Source organism: Mesocricetus auratus, unplaced genomic scaffold (genome assembly GCF_017639785.1).
Source record: "Mesocricetus auratus isolate SY011 unplaced genomic scaffold, BCM_Maur_2.0 Super-Scaffold_100007, whole genome shotgun sequence".
Classification (NCBI taxonomy): domain Eukaryota; kingdom Metazoa; phylum Chordata; class Mammalia; order Rodentia; family Cricetidae; genus Mesocricetus; species Mesocricetus auratus.
In genome coordinates, this window is record NW_024429191.1 from 31,242,139 (window position 1) to 31,262,116 (window position 19,978).

The 19,978-nt window shown below is 51.4% G+C and overlaps 1 protein-coding gene across 17 annotated transcripts in view; it reads right to left on the reverse strand.

Annotated features, from left to right (window-relative positions):
- Nucleotides 1–15,331, reverse strand: part of Jade2 (jade family PHD finger 2) — a 48,125-nt gene extending 32,794 nt beyond the window's left edge. The window contains exons 1-7 of one of the 17 annotated variants that reach the window (XM_040748581.1): nt 13,620–14,008; nt 11,156–11,277; nt 7,287–7,372; nt 5,503–5,560; nt 4,408–4,560; nt 3,282–3,317; nt 2,691–2,785 (exon numbers count right to left, since the gene is read on the reverse strand). In XM_040748581.1, coding sequence (XP_040604515.1) covers nt 2,691–2,785; nt 3,282–3,317; nt 4,408–4,560; nt 5,503–5,560; nt 7,287–7,372; nt 11,156–11,277; nt 13,620–13,747 — 678 coding nt within the window. In that variant the 5' untranslated portion in view covers nt 13,748–14,008. Of the gene's footprint in view, nt 1–2,690; nt 2,786–3,281; nt 3,318–4,407; nt 4,561–5,502; nt 5,561–7,258; nt 7,373–11,155; nt 11,278–13,331; nt 13,406–13,619; nt 14,009–15,232 lie in introns of those variants that run through there. The other 16 variants (XM_040748583.1, XM_040748585.1, XM_040748582.1 and 13 more) reach the window with 16 other exon arrangements.
- Between the last annotated feature and the right edge of the window lie 4,647 nt (nt 15,332–19,978).

A 19,978-nucleotide genomic window follows, 5' to 3' on the forward strand; every position in this document is an offset into this window, starting at 1 on the left:
TCTGGCTGGAAGCAAGAAGCCTGGACCCATTATCTTGGAAAATGAAGGCCAAGCTCTCAGCTCGTTCCCCAGAAGGAAGGCTCTTTCCTATTTAAGTACTGGTCTCTACCTAAGGGTAGATCGAAGGTGCTGGAGTATCAAAGATGATCTCGGGCTGCAACTTACATCAGATTCTCTGAAGTCACGATCCACGAAGGAAAAAGCAGTAAGATTCCAACGTTACCGGGCAAGAGAGCACAAGCCAGGACTCCAAGACTTCAGCAGAATTTATACAGCACCAGTTCCTCAGACTGGGGGTTCCCCTCTGAATCTATGGTCCCCACCTTTCCTTCCATGGCCTAAAGGCAGACCCCAACTCAGCCTGGAACTCCCCTTTCCTTTCAGCTCAGGGAGAGGCCTGGGTAAGAAGCCATAGGGGAAAGCTGGCTTCAGCCCTGTCCAGGGTCCTGACTCTTGGCCAGTGCTCTGTGGCCCTGGAGCACCCTACAATAGGCAAGAAAGGGTTACCTGTTTTTTTTCTCAGCTATTTTACAGTTCACTACATTTCCACTGCTAGTTCAATGCTAAGCACCGTGGTTCCTCAAGTTCCCCATGCCACTACTGGACACACAGGAATTAAAACGGAACGAACCACAGCTTCCTTAGCTCTGCAGCCACTGGAGAGCAGTTTTCTGTACCTTCCTGCCACAGTAAGAGCACAGAATGGGACTACCTGGCAGCTATCCCACAAGGCACTGGGCGGATGGGACTCCCAAGAACCTCTTTTGCTAGGGTGCCTGGAACCTTTGAACCCTAAGCCAGGCAAGGCCCTGTGCCTCCAGTTCACTCACTCACCAGAGCAGACACACACTCTCGCAGCCAAGCCTTTCTCTCCTCCCTCTCACTAGCCAGATCATTTGGAAGCTTCCACTGATGCTTTCTTCTCTGCCCCACTGTAACTCAGAATTTATACCGGCTACGGCTCAACCCTCTCACTCAGAGGATGAGGAAAACCTCTCAGGCTGTTCTCCAGCCTGCTGTGGGAAGAAAATGGCTTGGCTGCAGTTCAAGGCAGGGAAGACTCTTTAGTCCTCCGGGGTGTACGTCACAGCCACCTGGAGGGGCTCCTGGTCTGGGCCAGGGCCATGCACAGTCCCCAGAAGGCGCCTTGACAGAGGTTTGAGTCTATTTTTAGGTACAGAGCCTCTGGGCTGGAAAACCCAAGAGGCAGGGGAATTTTCTGCCCCCATGCAAATTGCTTTCTTTTCAGCCTTGCAGACACCTGTTTCCTCCTAAGGTTGATCCCAGCCAGTGTAGAAGGCTCCTCATCCCCCACAAGCTGGGAGGGGGTGGGGCAGCGGATGAGATGGTGCCCTCAGGAGTTTCCCCATCTCATGCCAATTCACAGAACCATGGGGAAGCTGGAATCAGCCAGGATTCTCAGAGGCAACATCCTCAGATCCTAAAAGAACGTGACAGTTCCTGCCTCCCAGGACCAGGAGGGCCAAGTAAAGGTGACTACAATGTTACTCAATTCATGAAGAGGCAGAGCCTTCCAAGAGCACACTTTTTTTTCCTTCCCAACCAGTATTTGGTACACTCGGTCCTCCCAAGTAGCCAGCTTAGGAGGAGGGTATAGAACCTGTGTGCTTTAACCTTAAGCCTCAGCATCCAAGTCCCTCCTTCACTACAGCCCCAGAGACAACCCCATCCCACTTCCTCTCAAGCATGGTCTGGAAGGTATCCGGGCTGGCAAGACGGCCCAGCAGGTAAAGATGCCTGCTGTCAAGCCTAAGGACCTGAATTTGACCCTTGGGACCCAAATGGCAGAAAGATGCAACTTCTTCAAGTTCTTCCCTGCCCTCCACATGCGTGCCACGATATCCACATGCACTCGTGTGTACCTATGTGTTAGACACACACTAAACAAATCAATGTAACTTAAAAGGAAGATGGGAGAGCACCCTTATAGGGTCCCAACCCCACCTCCCAAGGGAAGGGTGCTAGAGCACAGGGCATCCTGGGAGGCAAGGAGTCATTTGTTAAGTACAAAGCTCTGGGGAGACCACCTAAGAGCATATAGGGCGACCACCCCAAATACACATCCAGGGGCTGATAAATCTGACACCGAATGGCACTAGTGGAGAGCAACAGGAGAAAAGGGGACTGTGGCCTGGGGAAAGACGGGGTCCTTCACCCCACACCAACACAAAGCAGCTGCATGTGTAAGGACCAGGCTGGAAACGCCCTCAAAGTTCTCCCAGCCACTTTATTTATTGTGGGTTTTCAAAAAATACCAGATTATGTCTGATGGGGGGGGCACACGCCTCTAGCCTTTAGTCCCAGCACTTGACAAGAGGCAGAGGCAGGCACATCTCTTCGAGTTTGAGGTCACCCTGGTCTACATAGCATGTTCAAGGCCGGCCAGGACTACACAGAGAAACCCTGTCCCACAACAATAAAGACACTAGACTATATCACTGCCTTGCTTATGAGCATTCAAAGGTTTCTCTTGGGTCAAGAAGAATGGCTTAGATGAATTGGTCCCCAATCATTCCATCCTGCCACACTGGCCACCTTTGGCCCTCTGCCAAGAACATGTGGCCTTCATACATGTGCTCAGCCTGTTCCCTCACTCCCCACAGGTGTCAGCTCCAGTCACTCCCCCAGCCCAGCTCCATCCTTCCCGGAACCTTACCACCACTACTTACCTCTGAGGGCTTCTTTTCGTTCTGCCGGGGCCAGCCCGACTTGGTACTGCTGGGTAGTTTGGAACATCGTGATGCTGATGTGGGTGTCACGTGACCTGCAGAGAGACCACAGGCCATGAAGGGTCCTGGAGGGTCAGAAACAGCACCCAACCACATCAAGGATCAGGAGGTGGGAGGCAGTGTCCCTGCTCTGGGGCCTAGCCTTTCTACATATCAATGGAAATATTAAGGCTTCTTCGCTCACCCCTGAAAAGAGGTTTCAGAAATCAACGGCAATTATCAGCTGGTTCTGTGACTCAGAGAGAGAGAGAGAGAGAGAGAGAGAGAGAGAGAGAGAGACAGACAGACAGATAGACACACACACACACACACACACACACACACACACACACACAGACCCTGGCCCTCTGAGGTTCTGTTCCTACTTGGTCAAAGATTGCTGGAACATCCCATTCCCTGTCTCCCATCTGTCCCAGGTTAGGAGAGTCAGGGCATTCCTGCAGGCATTAGTAGGTTATAGAGGCAGGGTAGGGCATGAATCTGGGCAGACCCAGAGACTACAGGCTAGATCCAAGTTAGCCTCCTACTTACTGGCCACCACAGGCAAATGACTTGATCCCTGTAAGCCTGAAAGCGGTGGATGGGTGATGGTTAGTGTTAACTGCCACAGTGATAGGACATAGAACCACCCAGGATGTAGGTAAGCCTCCAGCATACCTGTGAGGGATTGGTTAACTTCTGGCCAAGCCCCTGAACTATTTTGACTATTCTGGATTAAGGAGGGAAGACTCATACTAAAGTGACCGGCACCCTGCCACATACACACCCCAAGCTTGGCATCCTGGACCATATAAGTGGACCAGAGAGTTCACCTCTCTCTCCTCTCCTCAACTGCAGAAACTATTTGCGACCCTGCGCTCCAAGATCTTCTTGTCAGCACGCCCTTCCTGCCATGATGGACTGGACCCTGCACCACGAGCCAAAAGAAGCCCTTGCTTAAGCTGCTTTTGTCAGGGGATTTTATCCCAGCAACAGAAAAGATACCAATACAGGCTGGCCTAGAACTCATGCTTCTCCATCTGCCTCCTGAGTGCAGGGATTAGGTGTTTGTTTGCTTCTCTAATATGAGTGTGATGGTTTAATGTTCCTCAAAGGCGCATGTGTCAAAGACTTAGTCCTTTAACTAAGATGAGAGGTGGCCTAGCTTTTTAGAACCTGGAACCTCACAGTAATTACTGAAGCCAATTACTCATGCAATGAAAGTCCCCAAACTGTGAACTAAGTAAACCTTTCATTTCACAGGTTAACAATTTTGCATATTTCATGATAGCAACAAGAAACTGATTAACAGGGGATACAAGATAAACCTTGACTGAGCCAAGGATACCATATCTATAGCCTTAGGATGGTATAGCCTTAGGATGGTACAAAGGGATTCCTAAACTGCATGACTGCTAGACCTCAGCCAGAAGGACCAGGAAGACCCAAGGGTTTTTCTATTTTTTGTTTTAGACAGAATCTCACTAAACAGCTCTAGCTGATCTGGAACTTGCTATGGAGTCCAGGCTGGCCTTGACCTCCCCTCAAAGAGATCAATCTGCCTCAGCTTCCCAAGCGTTGGAATAAAGACATGTACCACCACAATCAGCTCAATGCAAGGTATTTGATGGACACAGGAGTGTTTAAGTTTAACTAAGCCAGGCAACACACAACATACCTTGGCCACAGAACTCCAGATGTTGTGATCCCCTCCTGCCACAAGGGGATTGTGAAGTGGAGTGGGCTGGAGCCAGAGTCAAAACCACAGGACAGTGAATGAGGCCCGGAGGCAGCATGGGGCTGGGTGTCTCAATCCTCTGGCTGCTAGAGGCTGTAGACAGGGGTTTGGAACTAGAAAGGGCCTTCAGATGCCACTAGGTGACCAGGTCTAGAGATGCAGGGCTCCATGATCAACCTCCCCAGTAGTGTGGCCTCCTGCTTAGAGGGCCTCCACCAAAGCAGTCACTGCAAGGTGAGGTCTTCCCGGCAGCATGTCCCTTCCCATTCATGAAGATGGAACTCCTTAATTCAACAGGCTCAGGAGGTCCTGGCTTTCCAGCTACTAGAGAATGGCTACGTTATGTCACCCATCACCCAGGAGGAAAGCTCTCACCGTACACAAATCTCTTTCTCTGCTCCCAAAATGTCATTTGTTCCTTGACAAATGTGGCCTTTCCTCCACTTCTAGTCATCCAACTGACACACCCCACCCCTTATCTAATCTACCTCTGAGAATCTACTGCCAAGATTCCATGAAAGCTGGGCTTCTTCAGTAATTTCTTCAGTCAACATTTATAATGCACCTACTATGTGCCAGATTATAGCTGCTAACAGAGTCATGAGCATGACAGGAATCCTCTGATCAGTTTGCCACTGGTTAGGACGCTACTTACTATAATAATTAACTAACTGTAATAAAGGGTCACAAATTTCATGTCTGTTTTGTAGAGACTTCTAAAAGGGTCTTCACTCAACAGGAAGCCAAAGGATTCATTTTTTTTTCCTATCAGCCAGCAGCAAATGCCCTGAGGGGAGTTAGTTTATTCCAATCAGAGGAAGGCCTGCCTAGAGGGTAGAGTGTAGAATAAAGGGGATGGTGAGGGTCTCGTGTAAGGGCAGGGACTGACTACCTCAGGGTCAGAGGAACCTGACTTGAACTGGTCTCACCCACATGGCTGCCCTAGGCTGAGCTGAATGGAGGGTTAGCCTCCTCCTACCAAGCCTTTGGGTCTTAATCCCTGTCCCTATATAGCCCCAGGTGGGAGGGCCTTACTGTCAGTGGTATCCGAGTTGTCACTGCTAATGGAGTATTTACGCCTCTTCTCTTCCATCTGCAACAAAAGGCAAGAAGGGTCATTATCTTCACAGACACCTGGGGAAATCCTCAGTGTTTCTGGAAAATGCCCATCAGCTATGTCCTCAACCCACACTTCCATGCAGAGAAAGTATGAGGACATGCCTCTCTTCCAGCCTTATCCTTTCCACAGGGCCAGTGTTTGTGAAAGGTGGCCCCGGGGAGCTCAGAGGAGCAGAAGTCTGCCCAGTGGTGTAAAAAGGACAGCAGGGAGACCAGCAGGAACAAACTGAAAGGGGACAATGACAACTCAAGTCCTGGTTCCCATTCAATGAAATGAGCAGACCAGGAAACGCAACCCACCACAGGGACCCCTTGAGCGCCCCCTAGAGGGAGGAGGGGAACGAGGAAATAAGACCCATTCTTCTAGGACCAAGCTATCACTGAGGTCCAAATCCTGAGCATAGCAGCTACTGGGTGTGGAAATGGGGTAGCAGGTCCTTTCTCAGACAAAATTCAATCCTATTTATCTCAGCTTGCACCATCTGACAAGGTCTGCACAACTTCATCCACAGACCCGAGTTCCCAAAAGCTTGGTGAGCACTAAGACACAGGCCCATTTACAGATGAAGCTTGCCTCGCTCCACTACCAACTGGTTGAATGGAGCTGAGCACTGAACCCAGAGCCTGGGGTCTGGTCCTCAAAATTACCCAGAGCTCCTTTTGTGCAAATAGTCTGCTTCAACTGGAAAGCTGTGCCTACCCACTTCTTCCTCTGGTCTCGCAAAAGCCTGAACGGCGGAGCCCACTTGGAGGAGAACACCTAGAGTGGTTTAATACCTGGCTTGGGTCAGGGTGCTCCCACCATGGTCCCATTCAGTCCTAGAATGGCCTCGCCACAGCCAAGGACATCTAGCCAGATCTTGTCAAGTTATAGCGTGCCCATCTTCCTGCAGTGCCAGAGACCCTGGAATATCCACTCACTAAGGGGGGAGGGACATTACTCCAACCTCGGGGCCAATCATGATGACCTTCCTGCTTTACCCTTGACCCCAGTTTGGAGCCTCTTTTACCCATGATTCCCCCAACAGATCCAGTGTTTCCTAAAGGGCAAGAGACTGAGAGACACCTGGCAGAGCAAGCAACCAGAGACAGGAAGGAACAAGACCTCACCCTTTATGGCAGGTAAGAGGGGGTCCCCTAGCACACAAGGACCCCATGGAGCTCTCAGAATAGCGCTTGGTTTTATGGCTGGATATGACAACTGCCTTCCTCGAGGTGCAGGGGTTACCCACGGTGACAATGTTTGTACCAGACTTAGAAGACCCAATTCCTGACCAGCAGACTTCATGGCCTCTTTGCAGCAGAGAGGGAGCCCAGAACCACAGCCATCACCCTTTGTGATATCCAGGATCTGAGGAAGGCTGGCTTGCTAAAGAACTCTGGCCTTAGCCCACACATGGCCCTGCCTAACCCTGTCAATGGTGTGGCAGTAAATTCCTCTAACAACCCCATGCAGGAATTCTCTCATTTTCATCAAAGAGGGCAACAGTACTTCTAAACCAGGATCTCCTGTAGCACTAACAGCCAGCTGGTGACGGAGGGCAGTGCTCAGTAGTCACCAGTCATGTGCTTAGCACACACAAGTCTCTTGGCACAGCCTCTAGACAAGGAGGAAGAGGAGCAGGAGCTACACATGGTATTTATGAGTTATGGGTTCAAATCCACCACTCACAAGGCCAGAGGTCTTGGCAAAGACATACTTCCCCTGAGTAGGTAAACCGGATCCGATTTCCCCATACGTCTGAGTTTAAAATGCCGGCAACCGAGTCAGAATTCGAAGAACACCCTGAAAGGGCCAAACAAAACATTTGTTGGCAAGAATCAGCTGGCCAGACTACATGACTGTGAAGAACTCTCAGTTCAGTGGCTGGAGCACCGCACGGGTGCTTAGCTAGTAAGCGCTCGGCAGCCATGCGCCAGAGTGGAGACCTTACTGGGACCAGCCCTTTGGAAAGAATAGTCAGTGACCATGGTTGTCCACTCCTTTCTCATAGCACTGGGTTCTTGCCCAGACACCAACAGGTGACCTGTCAGTTTCAGACCTACATCCAGTCCCTTCAATAAGGGAGCCCTTTGTTTCACTAATCACCTGGCCCACTGGCAAGAAAGGGGACAGACACTGCTAAGCGGGTAACTAGCAGGTGGGGGTTCCTCTCTAAAGACCCCTCCCAGCTCTCCCCAGGCAAGGTCTGTGCTGGCAGATGACTTCAGTGACACATGGCACTTGCTTTTGAAGGAAGTAGTTAGTCCTGAAATCCTATCTTGTAAAGGAGTCTAGGCAAGAAAGGTCTTCTCTTGCCATTCTTCTGGGTCCACGGCCCTTCCCATACCACCCCAGGACTGTGGGTGACCCGAGTGCCCTCAATGGAGCAGTGGTCCCTGCCTGTCTGCTTCCTCTGCACCACAGCCAACCTCTGGCAAGTCCTGAACACAACTCACATTTTCCAACTCTACCATCATCCCACGGGTTCAAGCCCACCTCACCTGGCCCATCTATGCTCATTTCCTTCTCTCACAGACTCCAAACTCCACACGGCAACCAAAGAGACCTTTAAAGCTTAAATCCCGTCACACTGCCCCAACTCCCCCACAGGCTTCCAGCTGATCCAAGGCCAAATCTCATCTCCTCACAGAGCCTACACCAATCCAGACCCTGCCCGTCCCAAGTTCATAGTGACCACCCCTTCCTCCCTACATCCCAGCACGGTGGCTTCCCTTTTGCAGGAGTGGGGACTGAACCTGGGACCTCATTCACGCCAGGCAAGAACTCTACCAATGAACTACGGCCACAGCCCCTGGCCTCCTTTTTTTTTTTTTTCTTTTCCCAAGTCAAAGATGCTCCATGCTTTCAGACCTGGGCTGTGTCAGCTGCCTGTGTCATTTTTTGCCCACTACCCTATTTAGAGAAATAAACTGCCCTGTTTCTGCCTTCAGAGCCCTCATCAGTGTGTTGAGCTACTTGCCAACTGTCCTTGGGAACGAGTAAAGAGAATGTCTGGCTAGATCGTTGTGTGAACGCCAGGAACTCTCTCACACTGCACCCAGTATAATGGGGAGTACTGAACACATTCTGGTCCCTCCCTCCTGGAGTGTCAGGACCACACAGCCCAGCTGGCTGGCTTGCTGCTGGCAGACACCAACACCCCAACCCAAGATTCCCTCCTGTTTTCACAGTCCTCCTTCCCAGTCTTGACCCTACACATTTTCCAGGCAGCTTTATTTGGTTGGGCTCTTGGCTAATGACCAATGTCAACTCAGTAATAGGGCAGCAATTTGGTGGCAGATGTTTTCTTGGCAACACAGGCCATCGGTCTTAGTCCTCACTAAAGTTCTGGCCCTGGAACACCACTGCCCAGTGCCAGTCTCTTTTAAAGATGTCTCTGCAAATAAATTCAAATAAACACCCTGGGCCTCCATTAACGCCCTCCCAGCTGACCCTGGGAACAGTGGGTCTTTCAGGCCAGCTCCTGCAGCCACTCCCTAGGGCAGTTAAAACACCCCAACCTGGCCTCCAGTCCCTCCTCTCCAGGGGCCACTAGGCTTGCCCTCACACACACAGCAGGATTCCGTCCTCCTTTAAAAAAAAAAAAAGAGGTAATGGGGGCGCACCTTCAAGCAGGCAATTTACCATTCCAGACACAATCTCTCAGAGAGAAACAAAAACTCTCCCTGTCTGAGGCAGACCACGAAGGCGTGTGTGTAATAAGATGCTAATACAATTTAATGATATTTCGGCTGGAAAACCTGTCCTCAGAGCCTCCTTGTGCAAGGAAGGCCAGACATTCAGAAAACAAGAGCTCACACACTCTTAAACTGCTTCGAAGGGGGTCACAGCTCCACTCTTTCCCATCTCTCAACTTTAATGCCTTCTCAGGGACAATAATTGCAGACACAAAAAGTGATTTTGTGCAACAGGGCAGAGGGCTGCTGTCTATGACTGTCAACTAACTCTACTTCTCCAAACCCCAGGGGAACCTGAGCCCTCTTCTACTACACCATCGCCTGCCTACCTGCTATTCTAAGTGTCCCAACCAGGACCAAGCTTCCAGGACCCACGTGCACTGGGAAGGCTAGCTTAGAGACCCAACCAATGAGATCCCAAGAATGAGATGGGTTCTGTCTAATTTATCGTTTGGTATTTCCTCAAACTTCCTCAACCCTACACTCAGCCCCCGCCCAAAGCAAAACTCAGTGGACTGTGGTAACTCTAGTTGCCCGTAAGCACCTGTTGGCCGCTTCTCATCTCTTCTTCAGAGACGAGAGCTGGCTTTCTGGCCTAGCCTGGAGCCCACAGCAAAGGTCACAGTGCATATAATGCATTGGCTGGCCTCAAGTTCACTAAGAGTGACTGGTTGGTAGGCTGCAGGTGCTACCTCATGCCCCACTTAGGGCTTCGTCTTTCCTCCCTTCCCTTTCACTGTAGTGAGAGACTGAACCCAGAACCTTGCACTTGCTACAAGTGCTCGGCTATCAACTTCACCCTCAGACTCAGGTTTACTCTTTAATACAATCTGTCGTTTTCTATGCTCACCTAGATAGGGACTGGCTGATAAATAAACTAAGGTCTGTAGTGCTTTTGCCACGGCTGGAAACAACATTCAAACCTAGGCTAGCTGACTCCATTGTCAAAGGGCTCAAGTTTGTAGGTATGCTTACAGTTCCTAGTATAGATGGAAGTTTTCTAAACTCCAATGGAATTTCTGAATGGAAGCTAAGAGGATTCCCTAAGGTTCCAGAACCAACCTACCTTAGAGTTAAGCTTTGAGCTAACACCTGCCATTTATATGTGTAAGCCATATGCTATAGATCCCATATGGGGGACATAACAAGTGTCCTAACCCCAACCCTGGCCTCCTCTCATCCAACCTAAATATCTATGAGATCTCTAGACAGCTTATTGCACATTTGGTGAAGTGCAAAAGACAGCCAACCACCTTCTAGTCTAATAGAAACACTGGTTGTAAGTAACCAGAACGCCCTGCCCACCACCTCAAAGACAGGGGAGCCAGTGCCCAAGGCTTAGCTTAGATACTAAGGTACCATAGAGATCTGGGGAACCACATTCCCACACTGTCAACGAGAGCTAAATGACTGAGATCTTTGACAGCAGCCTCTTGGATTAAAAGTCACTGGCCATTTAGCCAGGCGATTTGGGGAAAGGAAAAGCATGTTGGAGGGGAAAACATTTGCTGAATCCAGAGTCCAAATAACCCTGTCCTTAAACACTTCATCTGTCAGAGTGATGGGGAGACCCTTAGCCAAACAGTTTCAAAACCAACATTCACTGTTAAGCCCTGCTGCGCAGGGTGAGGACTTCCCTCTACAAGGCATTTGCTGTGGAACCAAATGCTTTCCCATTCAAAACAACAGCCAACAACACTTGGAACTACAGAGGAGAGGGCTCCAGATCAAACAAACACCCCACCACCACCACCACGCAAACTTTCTCAATAAATTATTCGCCCGCTTCGGATCAAAGCCGGTTTTTGCAGCCTGTGACCTAAAAAGCAAATATCATAGCCTAAACATGAAAGCCTTCCCCCATGACTGGGTCAGTTTTATTACTCACCCCCCTTACAGTTTATTCTGTTATTTTCGTCCTCTGCTTTAGTGGAGTGCTCTGCAAGTCCCAACCCGCCCCAAGAAGATTGGACCAGAGTACCTGGAGGGCTTGTGTGTTCGCTTGGGACCCTAAGGGTAAAAAAAAAAAAAAAAAATCAGGCTAGGGGAAAAAGAAGCCAGAACCCTGAGAACCCAGGAAACGGGGCCAGGCCCGGTTGGCAGTCCTCTGCTTGGCCTCTCTGCCAAATGTCCTACTGGGAATTTTACCAGTTAGAGGACAGAGACAGTGCCACTTGGGGAGGAGAACCCACCTCCCAAGCTCGGGTCTGTTTGCAAGCATAAATGTTTAAAGGTGCATCATAACTGTTCTTCCGGGCTCAAAACTCTTCATTTCAAAATGGGGGTCCGCCCCTCCCCAGCCCCTCAAGCACTTCTCTGAAAACAACCATAATCCTTCCTACTGACCTCTTGCAAACTACCTCTGGGTAAAACTTTGTACCTCTGAATCCTGCAGATGGGGGGGGGGGGGGGTGTAATAGGGACAAGGGTGAGGTCTGTAAATCTTCAGAGACCCGGGATGTTGAGTGTAATGTACCATCGGGCATAAAAGAACCCCGGCGCCCCTCCCCCGTCCCCCCCCCAGCAGGAGGCCTGAGGCCAAGCAGGTTAAAAAAAAGTGCCCAGGCCGGCTGCAGTGGCTAAGGGGATTAGAAGAGGGTTGCGCGTCTCCAGCCTGCCCCTGGCGGCGGGCGATGGGCACGCAGTCTGGAGGCGCGCCGGCGTGATTCCGACCGCGGGAGCCGGGAGGAGGAGCCGGAGGTGGCTGCGGGGGGCTCCGGCCCAGGCGTAGGAAGGGCAAGAGGCGGTTCGGGCCGGGGGCGGTGCCAGAAGGTGGGTGGGCTTGGCGCCCGGGGCAAGGGAGGGGTCTAGGGGACTAGGGGGAAGGGCAACTGAGCCCCAGGTGGGGGCTGGGGTGCTGAGCGGGGCAGAGGTGTGCAGTAGGGGCACCCGGCAGGGCTGGCCGGGCCTCTCTGTAAGGTAGAAGCCTCCAAGCCGGTTTTGCAGACGTCCTCACCCTCTGGCAGATCAGCTACGAGTCGCCAAGCTGAGCCAGGATCTGCTTTTGCCCGGAGAAGGGGGTGTCTCAGGACCCAGGGATGGGCGGGAAGGGACCGTGGGGAGCTACAAGTCTGCACCCAGGCGGGGAGTGGGCGTGCGAGAGCCGCTCCGCAGGCGCAGGCAAGTGGGTGGAAAGGAGGGAGGGAGAGGGAGGAAGGAGGTGAGTCGGGAAGATGCCACTGCCGGGGGCGGGGCGGGGCCGGGGATCCGGCGGAGGGACTGCAGCAGAGCTTGGTGGGGGCGGGGGCTGCAATGTCACTCATTTTGGGGTCAGGTGCGTGTGTCCCAGGCAGGGCCCGCTACTTGCCTACTGCTCCTAGGTACCACTCAGAGTTTAAGGGCCGAGGGCAGGGAGCTGCAGAGTAGTCCCCGAAGCGGGATGCGAACCGGCAGAGTTGGGAGAAGGTAAACAAGGGCCACGCCCCCTGCCGTCGCCCCGCGAGCGCGCACCCGCCGCTCCGGCCGAAGCCGGTATATTTCCACTCTAGCAGCGTCTCTCCCCCGCTGGACTCCCGCGCAGCCCCGGACATCTGCTATCCCCTACCCCAGTACACACCCTGGCTACCTGGGTTGCGTATCCTGCACTCACCTGGGAAGGCTGTCCCCTACCCCTCAAAAAAAAAAAAAACTAATTTGTGCAATGCCTCTGAGCCCAGGAACCGAGCATGCTGCCCCCGCGTGCAGCGCCCGCGTGCACCCAGCCTGGAAAGGGGGCGCAGGGCGGAGGCGGTGGCCCCCGGAAGGTGTCTAGGACTGGACCGGCTGCACGTGAGCCCAGCGCGGGGTCATGTGCATCGGCTCAGCCCGGTTCGGCACCCGGACGTGCTACGTATCAACAAAATGAAACTCGGGGAGACAGAAGGGCAGATAGCTCCGGGTTTCCCGTGCCCCGGCGCCCCGCCGCTCGGCCTCCCTACCCCGCACCCCGGTCGCGCCGCAGCCCCACGGGCCGGCCGGAGCCCGCGAGGCAAGTTGCAGCCCCAACACCCCCACCCGCCCGCGCCTCCTCGCCGGCCCAGGGGCGCTTTGCCGCAGTCATTAATAAAGAAGGTCGCCAGGCTCACCCTTCCAAAAGTTGTTGCATGCGCCCCTCTCAGCCTCCCCGCACTGTACTCTTTAAAACACGGCTGACCAACATGCGCAATCTCTCTCCCCAGTGCTGTGCGTCCCCCCCCACCCCCCGCGCTGGCTTCCTAGAACAGGCAGCCAGCAAGAGAGAGAGGGAGCGAGTGAGCAAGAGAGAGAGGGAGCGAGGAGCACTGGCAGATCTGTTGCAAAAAAAAAAAAAAAAAAGCCCACAAAATAATGCCGTGGAGATGCGCAGGGCCCATCCGCCGGGGGCTGGCTCTTACCTTGCTCCGCGGTGCCCTCCCGAGGGGCGCTGCCCTCGGCTACGCGCCGCGGCGGGGGCCGGCGCGGGAAGGATGCTCCCGAAGCCAGGAGCTCCTGGGGCCGGCGCGGGAGGGCGGGGGGCGCGCATCCATCCGGGGTCGTGGCGAGGGAGGCGACCGGGCCGCGGCGTCCCCAAGCCCGGCACCCCTGCTGGGAAGACGGTCAGCCCTCCATCCCAGAGCCGGTGCCTCTAGGAGTGGGCGCAAAGTAACTCCATGGACGCTACTCACCCCCCAAAAAAATAGCCTCCAACTGCGATGGCCGCGGTCGGCACCATTCACCAACCCCCTGTGTATGTTTCTGTTTCTTTTTAAACCAAGACTTCCTTGTGATCTCTTTAGAGGAGAAAAAAAATGTGTTGGGGTGGGGGTGGGGTGGGGGCGGGCAGGAGGAGAGGGAGGGGGAGTAGCCACTTTTTTCTAATTCACTCGGATCTCTGCTCCCGGCACCCCCCGCCGTGCCCCCCCTCCCCGCCCAGTTGTTTGGCTCCGGCGACAGTCCCAGGTAGCGTTGCGGGCCCCCCCCCGGGGGGGTGCTCTGCTTGGTCCCCCGCCCGCTTGCACGCGGGCCCGGACTCCTCGTGGACTCCCGGGCGCCCCCAGCCCGCCCTGTCCCCAGGGCCGGGCCCGAGCGCTGGCTGAGCCCGTGCAAGTCCCATCAGGTCGGCTCACACTTCACACACTCACACACATACCCCGCCCCTCCACTCGCTCACTCACACTTTCTGCTCACACCCCGCCCCCTTCGCGCCCCAGACCCAGGCGGAGCCCCCCGCAACCTTAAAAAAAAAAACAGCCAAGCTTATACTTAAAAAAAATCTTTTGGCGCCATATTAATGACGTACTTAAAATTTGCCATTTCTCCCTGCGTCAAAAAGACGTTTCTTTGCAAATAACAGCCTGGAGGCGACACACGCGGAGGAAACGAGGCTTGCACTGAGTACCCCGCCCGCCCGCCCCACCCCCCGGGACTCCGGTGCTGGAAGACCCTCGTCCTCCGCCCGGTTTCGGAATCACTGGTTTTAAAATCGGAATCGAATAAATCGCGTGGCGGTTTTTTTTTTTTTTTTTTTTGCAGCGCCAGAAGTGAGCAGAAAGTGCTGGCAGGAGTGCAGGGGAGGGGCGCGCATGGGGCTGGGGGAGGGGGCGCGGTCCTCCTCCCCCACCCACACCAAATGCAAACTAGCATCCCAAGCTGGGAAACTTGAAATTGAAATTGTGGGCGACCCCCGGAAGAGAGGGGCTGCCGTAGAGGGGGGGGTCCCTTCTTGGGTTCGTTGCCCCCTCCCCCTCGCGGGTGCCTCCTGGCGCCCGGTGCTGCCCTGCATTTCCGGGGGGGGGGTGAAACGCGCTGTGATGGGTGGGTGGCTAGCAGGGTGGCAGCACGTCCTAGCCTCAGGCGGAGTTTGCCACCGGGCACCCCCTTCCTTCTGCCTCGTGCCTCTTACAACCGCAAAGGGTTAAAAACCGAGGGGCAACTTCCCAGGGCTAGTACTTGGCGAAGAAGCGGGGCGCCCCTCTCCCCACCCTCTCCTCCTCGCCCCTCCTCCTCCGACTCCACTTCCCGACTTGACCTTGTGGTGCACAAACAGTGCTCTCCAATCCTCGCAGTTTCTGGAAGAAGAGCCTGCGCTCGCCAGGCGGGCGGGCTGTCGGGCGGCTAGCCGGCAGTGGCGGAGCCTTGGGTCGGTTCCCTGAGCTGCGGGCCACACCCACCCAACCCGCTTCGCCCAGGGAGCTCACCTTCTCTCTAGGAAGGAAAAGGCAGACCGCCTGGATGGATAGGCACGTGGGGGGCAACCTTCTGCCTCCTGGGAATGCTCCAGCTGGGGAGGTTGGCTGGTTTTGGGCTGAGGTTTGGGGAAGGCTGGCCCAGCATCCCAAACCATCTCCTCCTTGCCAACGTTTTCTGCCCCCTCCAAGATAATCCAATGATTTTTTTTTTCTTCCCAGCTCACCTTGGTTTTTGGAAGCAGGTGGATGAGTTTTAAATCCCTTCCCCTCTCCACGACTGAAGGTTGTTTATTTTTCCTTTCCCCTCTACCCCCCCTTGCATGGAAAGATAAATATTCAATTTACATAAGATGACATTTATGTGACAATTAAGAAGATTCCCCGATGGAATGTTGTGAACACATTTGCTTATAGGAGAAATAAATCTAATAATAAACAAACTCATAACAGCTCAACTCCTCTGACAGTGAGATTGTCTACACAACAAAGAGGGGCATGATGGATGCAGAAATAAGCATTTTCTGCAACAAGAAAGAAATACGAACTCAAGGGGAGCCACCAGCAGAATTTCTCTCCATTGGCCTTCATTCACAAAGTTTGAAGAGGCTTGTTTGGCAAGAGGAGGGGCTCATTATCACCTCACAGTCAGCCTGGCTAGGCTCTGGTTCTCAATGGTCCACTGAGAAGATTTTCCCAGGCCAAGGTCAATGCCTGCTAACAGGTGTTGCAGACTGGGGATGCAGCAGCATGGTTAATGGCTACTAACCCCGGCTCTCCTTTTCAGAAGGCCGTGTGAAGCAGGCCGGTAAATACATCTTCTGGATCTATTTTTCAGCTTGGTGAGCTGAAGATTCCAGAGACCACATGTGTACATACCCATGTACATAAATATGTAAATTTGCATCCTGGATGAGGAAAGCAGGACTTGGTTAAGAGTGCACAGTGTACCTGATTGCTTTGCAAGTGTGTTCTTTCTTATAAACTCTATTTATTTTTTAATATTTTTAATTACGTGTAGGTGTCCATGCACCCACTTTTAATTATGTGTCAGCACGAGGGCAGATGTGCATGAATGCAAGGCGAGGCAGGCCAGAGGCGTGGGATGCCCTGTGACAGACGGTTGTGAGCCACCTGAACTCAGGTCTTTGGGAGAGCCAGAAGTGCTCCTGACCACTGAGCCTATCTCCTGCTCCTGCTTTTTGTATTTGCTGTTGTTGCTAATGACTGAGCCCAGGGCCTCGCCCATTCTAGGTGAGAACACAAGGACAATAATGCCTCTCTTTCCTCTGAGGATACAAACGAGAACTCCCAGTGTGGGTAGAAAGGACTAGAAGATGAAACTGTTGGAAATAATGGGCGACATAGTCAAGGTCCTGACAGCAGTGCTAGCCATGAATCTGGGATGCAGGAAGAGGCACAATGGTTTAGAGACAGAGTCTAAAGGTACCCACAGATTTGGTCTGATGCTTGGGGCCTCTATGCAGGACAAGACAGGTTTTTTTCTCCTGGTCTTCAGGAGCCCATGAACTGGAATGGGAAAATGTCTTGACCAGGAACTATAAAATGACCCAGAGAGATGGTAGAGGGGAGGGATGAGCTTTTCGTGAGCACTGTGCCCTGTGTGGAAGCTGTTCACAAAAGCCCACCTACCTGTTCAGAAAGACTTCAGTAACTCAACAGTAACCACATAGCCAGCAGTGGTGAACAAACACCTAAGTCAAGATGACCTTGAACCCAGTGTGGTTGCCCTTTACTGCACACCAGAAATAAAAAGTAGCATTATTTATAGTATATGATTGATCTTAGCAAGAACAACTGCACTATTTATTTTTTTATTTTTTTGGTTTTTACGAGACAGGGTTTCTCTGTATTGTTTTGGAGCAACTGCACTATTTAATCCTTGATGTAGTTCTCTAACTTAGGGCTGGACCAGGTCCCCCTAAAGAATCCTTAGGAAACATTCCAGTTTAGGATCAAAATCCCCTCTAGTCCTTGGCTTTCCCAGAGCTCTGTGCTATTGTCCAAGGTGAACCTTGGAAGTGTTTTTTGTTTTGTTTTGTTTTGTTTTGTTTTCCGAGACAGGGTTTCTCTGTATATTTTTGGAGGCTGTCCTGGAACTCGCTCTATAAACCAGGCTGGCCTTCAACTCACAGAGATCTGCCTGCCTCTGCCTCCCAAGTGCTGGGATTAAAGGTGTGCCCCATCAACGCCTGGCTGAACCTTGAAAGTGTTAACAAAATGATACCAACAAAGCTAGTTTGAACTCCATAACTGTCACTAAAAACCTCACAAGCCACTCATTAACTGGTTTGAAAAAAGTGAGAGTGAATGACTTGTGGAGAAGGCATCTTTTGTTTGTTTGTTAGGTACTGAGGACACAGGCTCAAGTTAAAGGATAATAAATGCCCAGTCTCTTGATACCTACTTTCTGATGATAGAGACACACATCCTAATTAATAAACAAATGTAAAATTGTTTAGCCAGGCATCATGGCTCACACCTATAATCTCAGCCCTTGGGAAGCTAAGGCAGGAGGATTGCCAAGAGTTAAAAGCTAGCCTGGGCTATACAGCAAATTCAAGCCAGCCAATACAGCAAAATGAGACAACAGAGGGAGAAGGCCCCAGAGTAGCCCTCACCAAAAACCATGGAAAAAGAAGAAAAGTAATAAAAATTAAAGTTATACACTAGTTTTAAGTGTGTGTGTGTGTGTGTGTGTGTGTGTGAGAGAGAGAGAGAGAGAGAGAGTGCAGGTGCTTGTGGAGACCAGAAGAGGGCATGAGATACTCTAGAGCTGGAGTTACAGGCGTTGTCAGTTCCTTGGCTTGAATGCTTGAATGCTAGGAACAAAACTCCAGTCATCTACAACATCTTAACTGCTGAGTCATCTCTCCAGCCCTGGAAATAAGTAAATAAATAGAAAGCTTAAGATAGGATCTTACTGAATAATCAAGTGTGAGTCCAAACTAGCCTCAAACTTACTGCGTAGGCCAGGTTGGCCTCAAATTCTCTGCAAAACTTATATCTCAGATACCCAAATGCTTGGATTAGAGATGTGTGGTGGTGTGTTTGTAGGTAATTACTACATTGAAAATGTTCAATTGGAAATCAAAACAGCATAGGGGTACAATTGTAATTTTTTGAGATTTATTTTATGTGTATGGGTGTCTTGCCTGCATGCATGTGTTTCATGTATGTGCACTGCCTGCAGAGGCGAGAAGAAGGCATCAGATCTAGGGACAGCATTTTAAATCGGATTGTCTGAGAAGATGACCGGTGAGGAGTGAGCCGTAGTGTGTGTGTGTGGGGGGGCATTCTGGAGTATCCCTCCATAGGTCTGTGGGTAGAATTCAGGGGGCTTGAATTTTGATGGGATAAAAGGTCACATCTTCATTTCCATCAATAAGAGGTAGTGCATTCTTCAATTATGAATAGAGACAACAAATCTTCGCTATCAGCTGCACCTGTGATATCATTGCTGGTGAAAATCACAGGTATTTTCATACTTCATTACAGCTGTTACTAATACCCTAAAATACCATTACACATCACTATTTCAAATCATGCTGCTCTTGTAATTTAGTAAAGTACACATATTGGTATGTTACACATTTTGAAAATATCATGAGAGTTATACTCATTATAATCAGGTTTCTTCATAGCTCATAGAACTTATTTCAAGGGCTGCAGGTTGGTGACTCACACCTACTATCTTACTATATAGGGGAAATATGGAGGAGGATCAGGAGTTCAAGGTCCTGCTTGACTACATAGTAAATTTGAGGTCAGCCTAAGCTGCCTAAGGTCCTGGATTCAATTCTCAGTACTGCAAAAATAGTAAAGTCTTGTACTCAAGAGGAATCTGTAGGTCTCAGAGTACTTGCATGGCACAAACAAGGTTAAGGGTCTCACATGTAGATGCTCTTGGACAAGAGTGTACTGCCTGTAAAGGGTGAAACTTTATAGGGCCTTGAGAGGCCTTGTTAGGGCTTTGGTCTTTGCTGGAGTGACATGGAGGGTTTGGAGCAGAGAAGTGTCATGATCTGACACTAGATTTTATAGGCCCAGGCATCTCGTGGAGAGCAGATGCCAAGCTCAAGGCTGAGCCAGGAAGAACATTCAGTATGGCAGAGGCTACCTTTGGCCAGAATAGGAGCAGTGATAATTCGTGAAGTGAGCAGGTTCGGCATATATTTTAACAGAATTTGCTGATGGAACAAGAGAGAAAGAGAGGAGTTTAGAAAATGGGAAGGGCTGGTGTGGGGGCGTAGTGGGGGAAAGGCACTTTCAGCCAACCCTCACTACCTGAATTCAATTTCTGGAATGTGCTCGATGGAAGGAGAGGATCAGTTCCCGCATGGTGTCCTCTGACTTCCACACACACACTGTGGCATGTGCATGCCCATGAATACCCACCCGTGTCCATATACATACAAATAAGTAAAATATAATTTAAATTTTGTTTTAAATAAAGGGATAGCTACCAGTGTTTTGTCGTAAATCGATGAGAGGATGAATTTTCTGTTTCCTAAGATGAAGGAAATGGAAGGAGGTTTGAAGAGGAAAGGGGCTCCTTTTTGGACGTA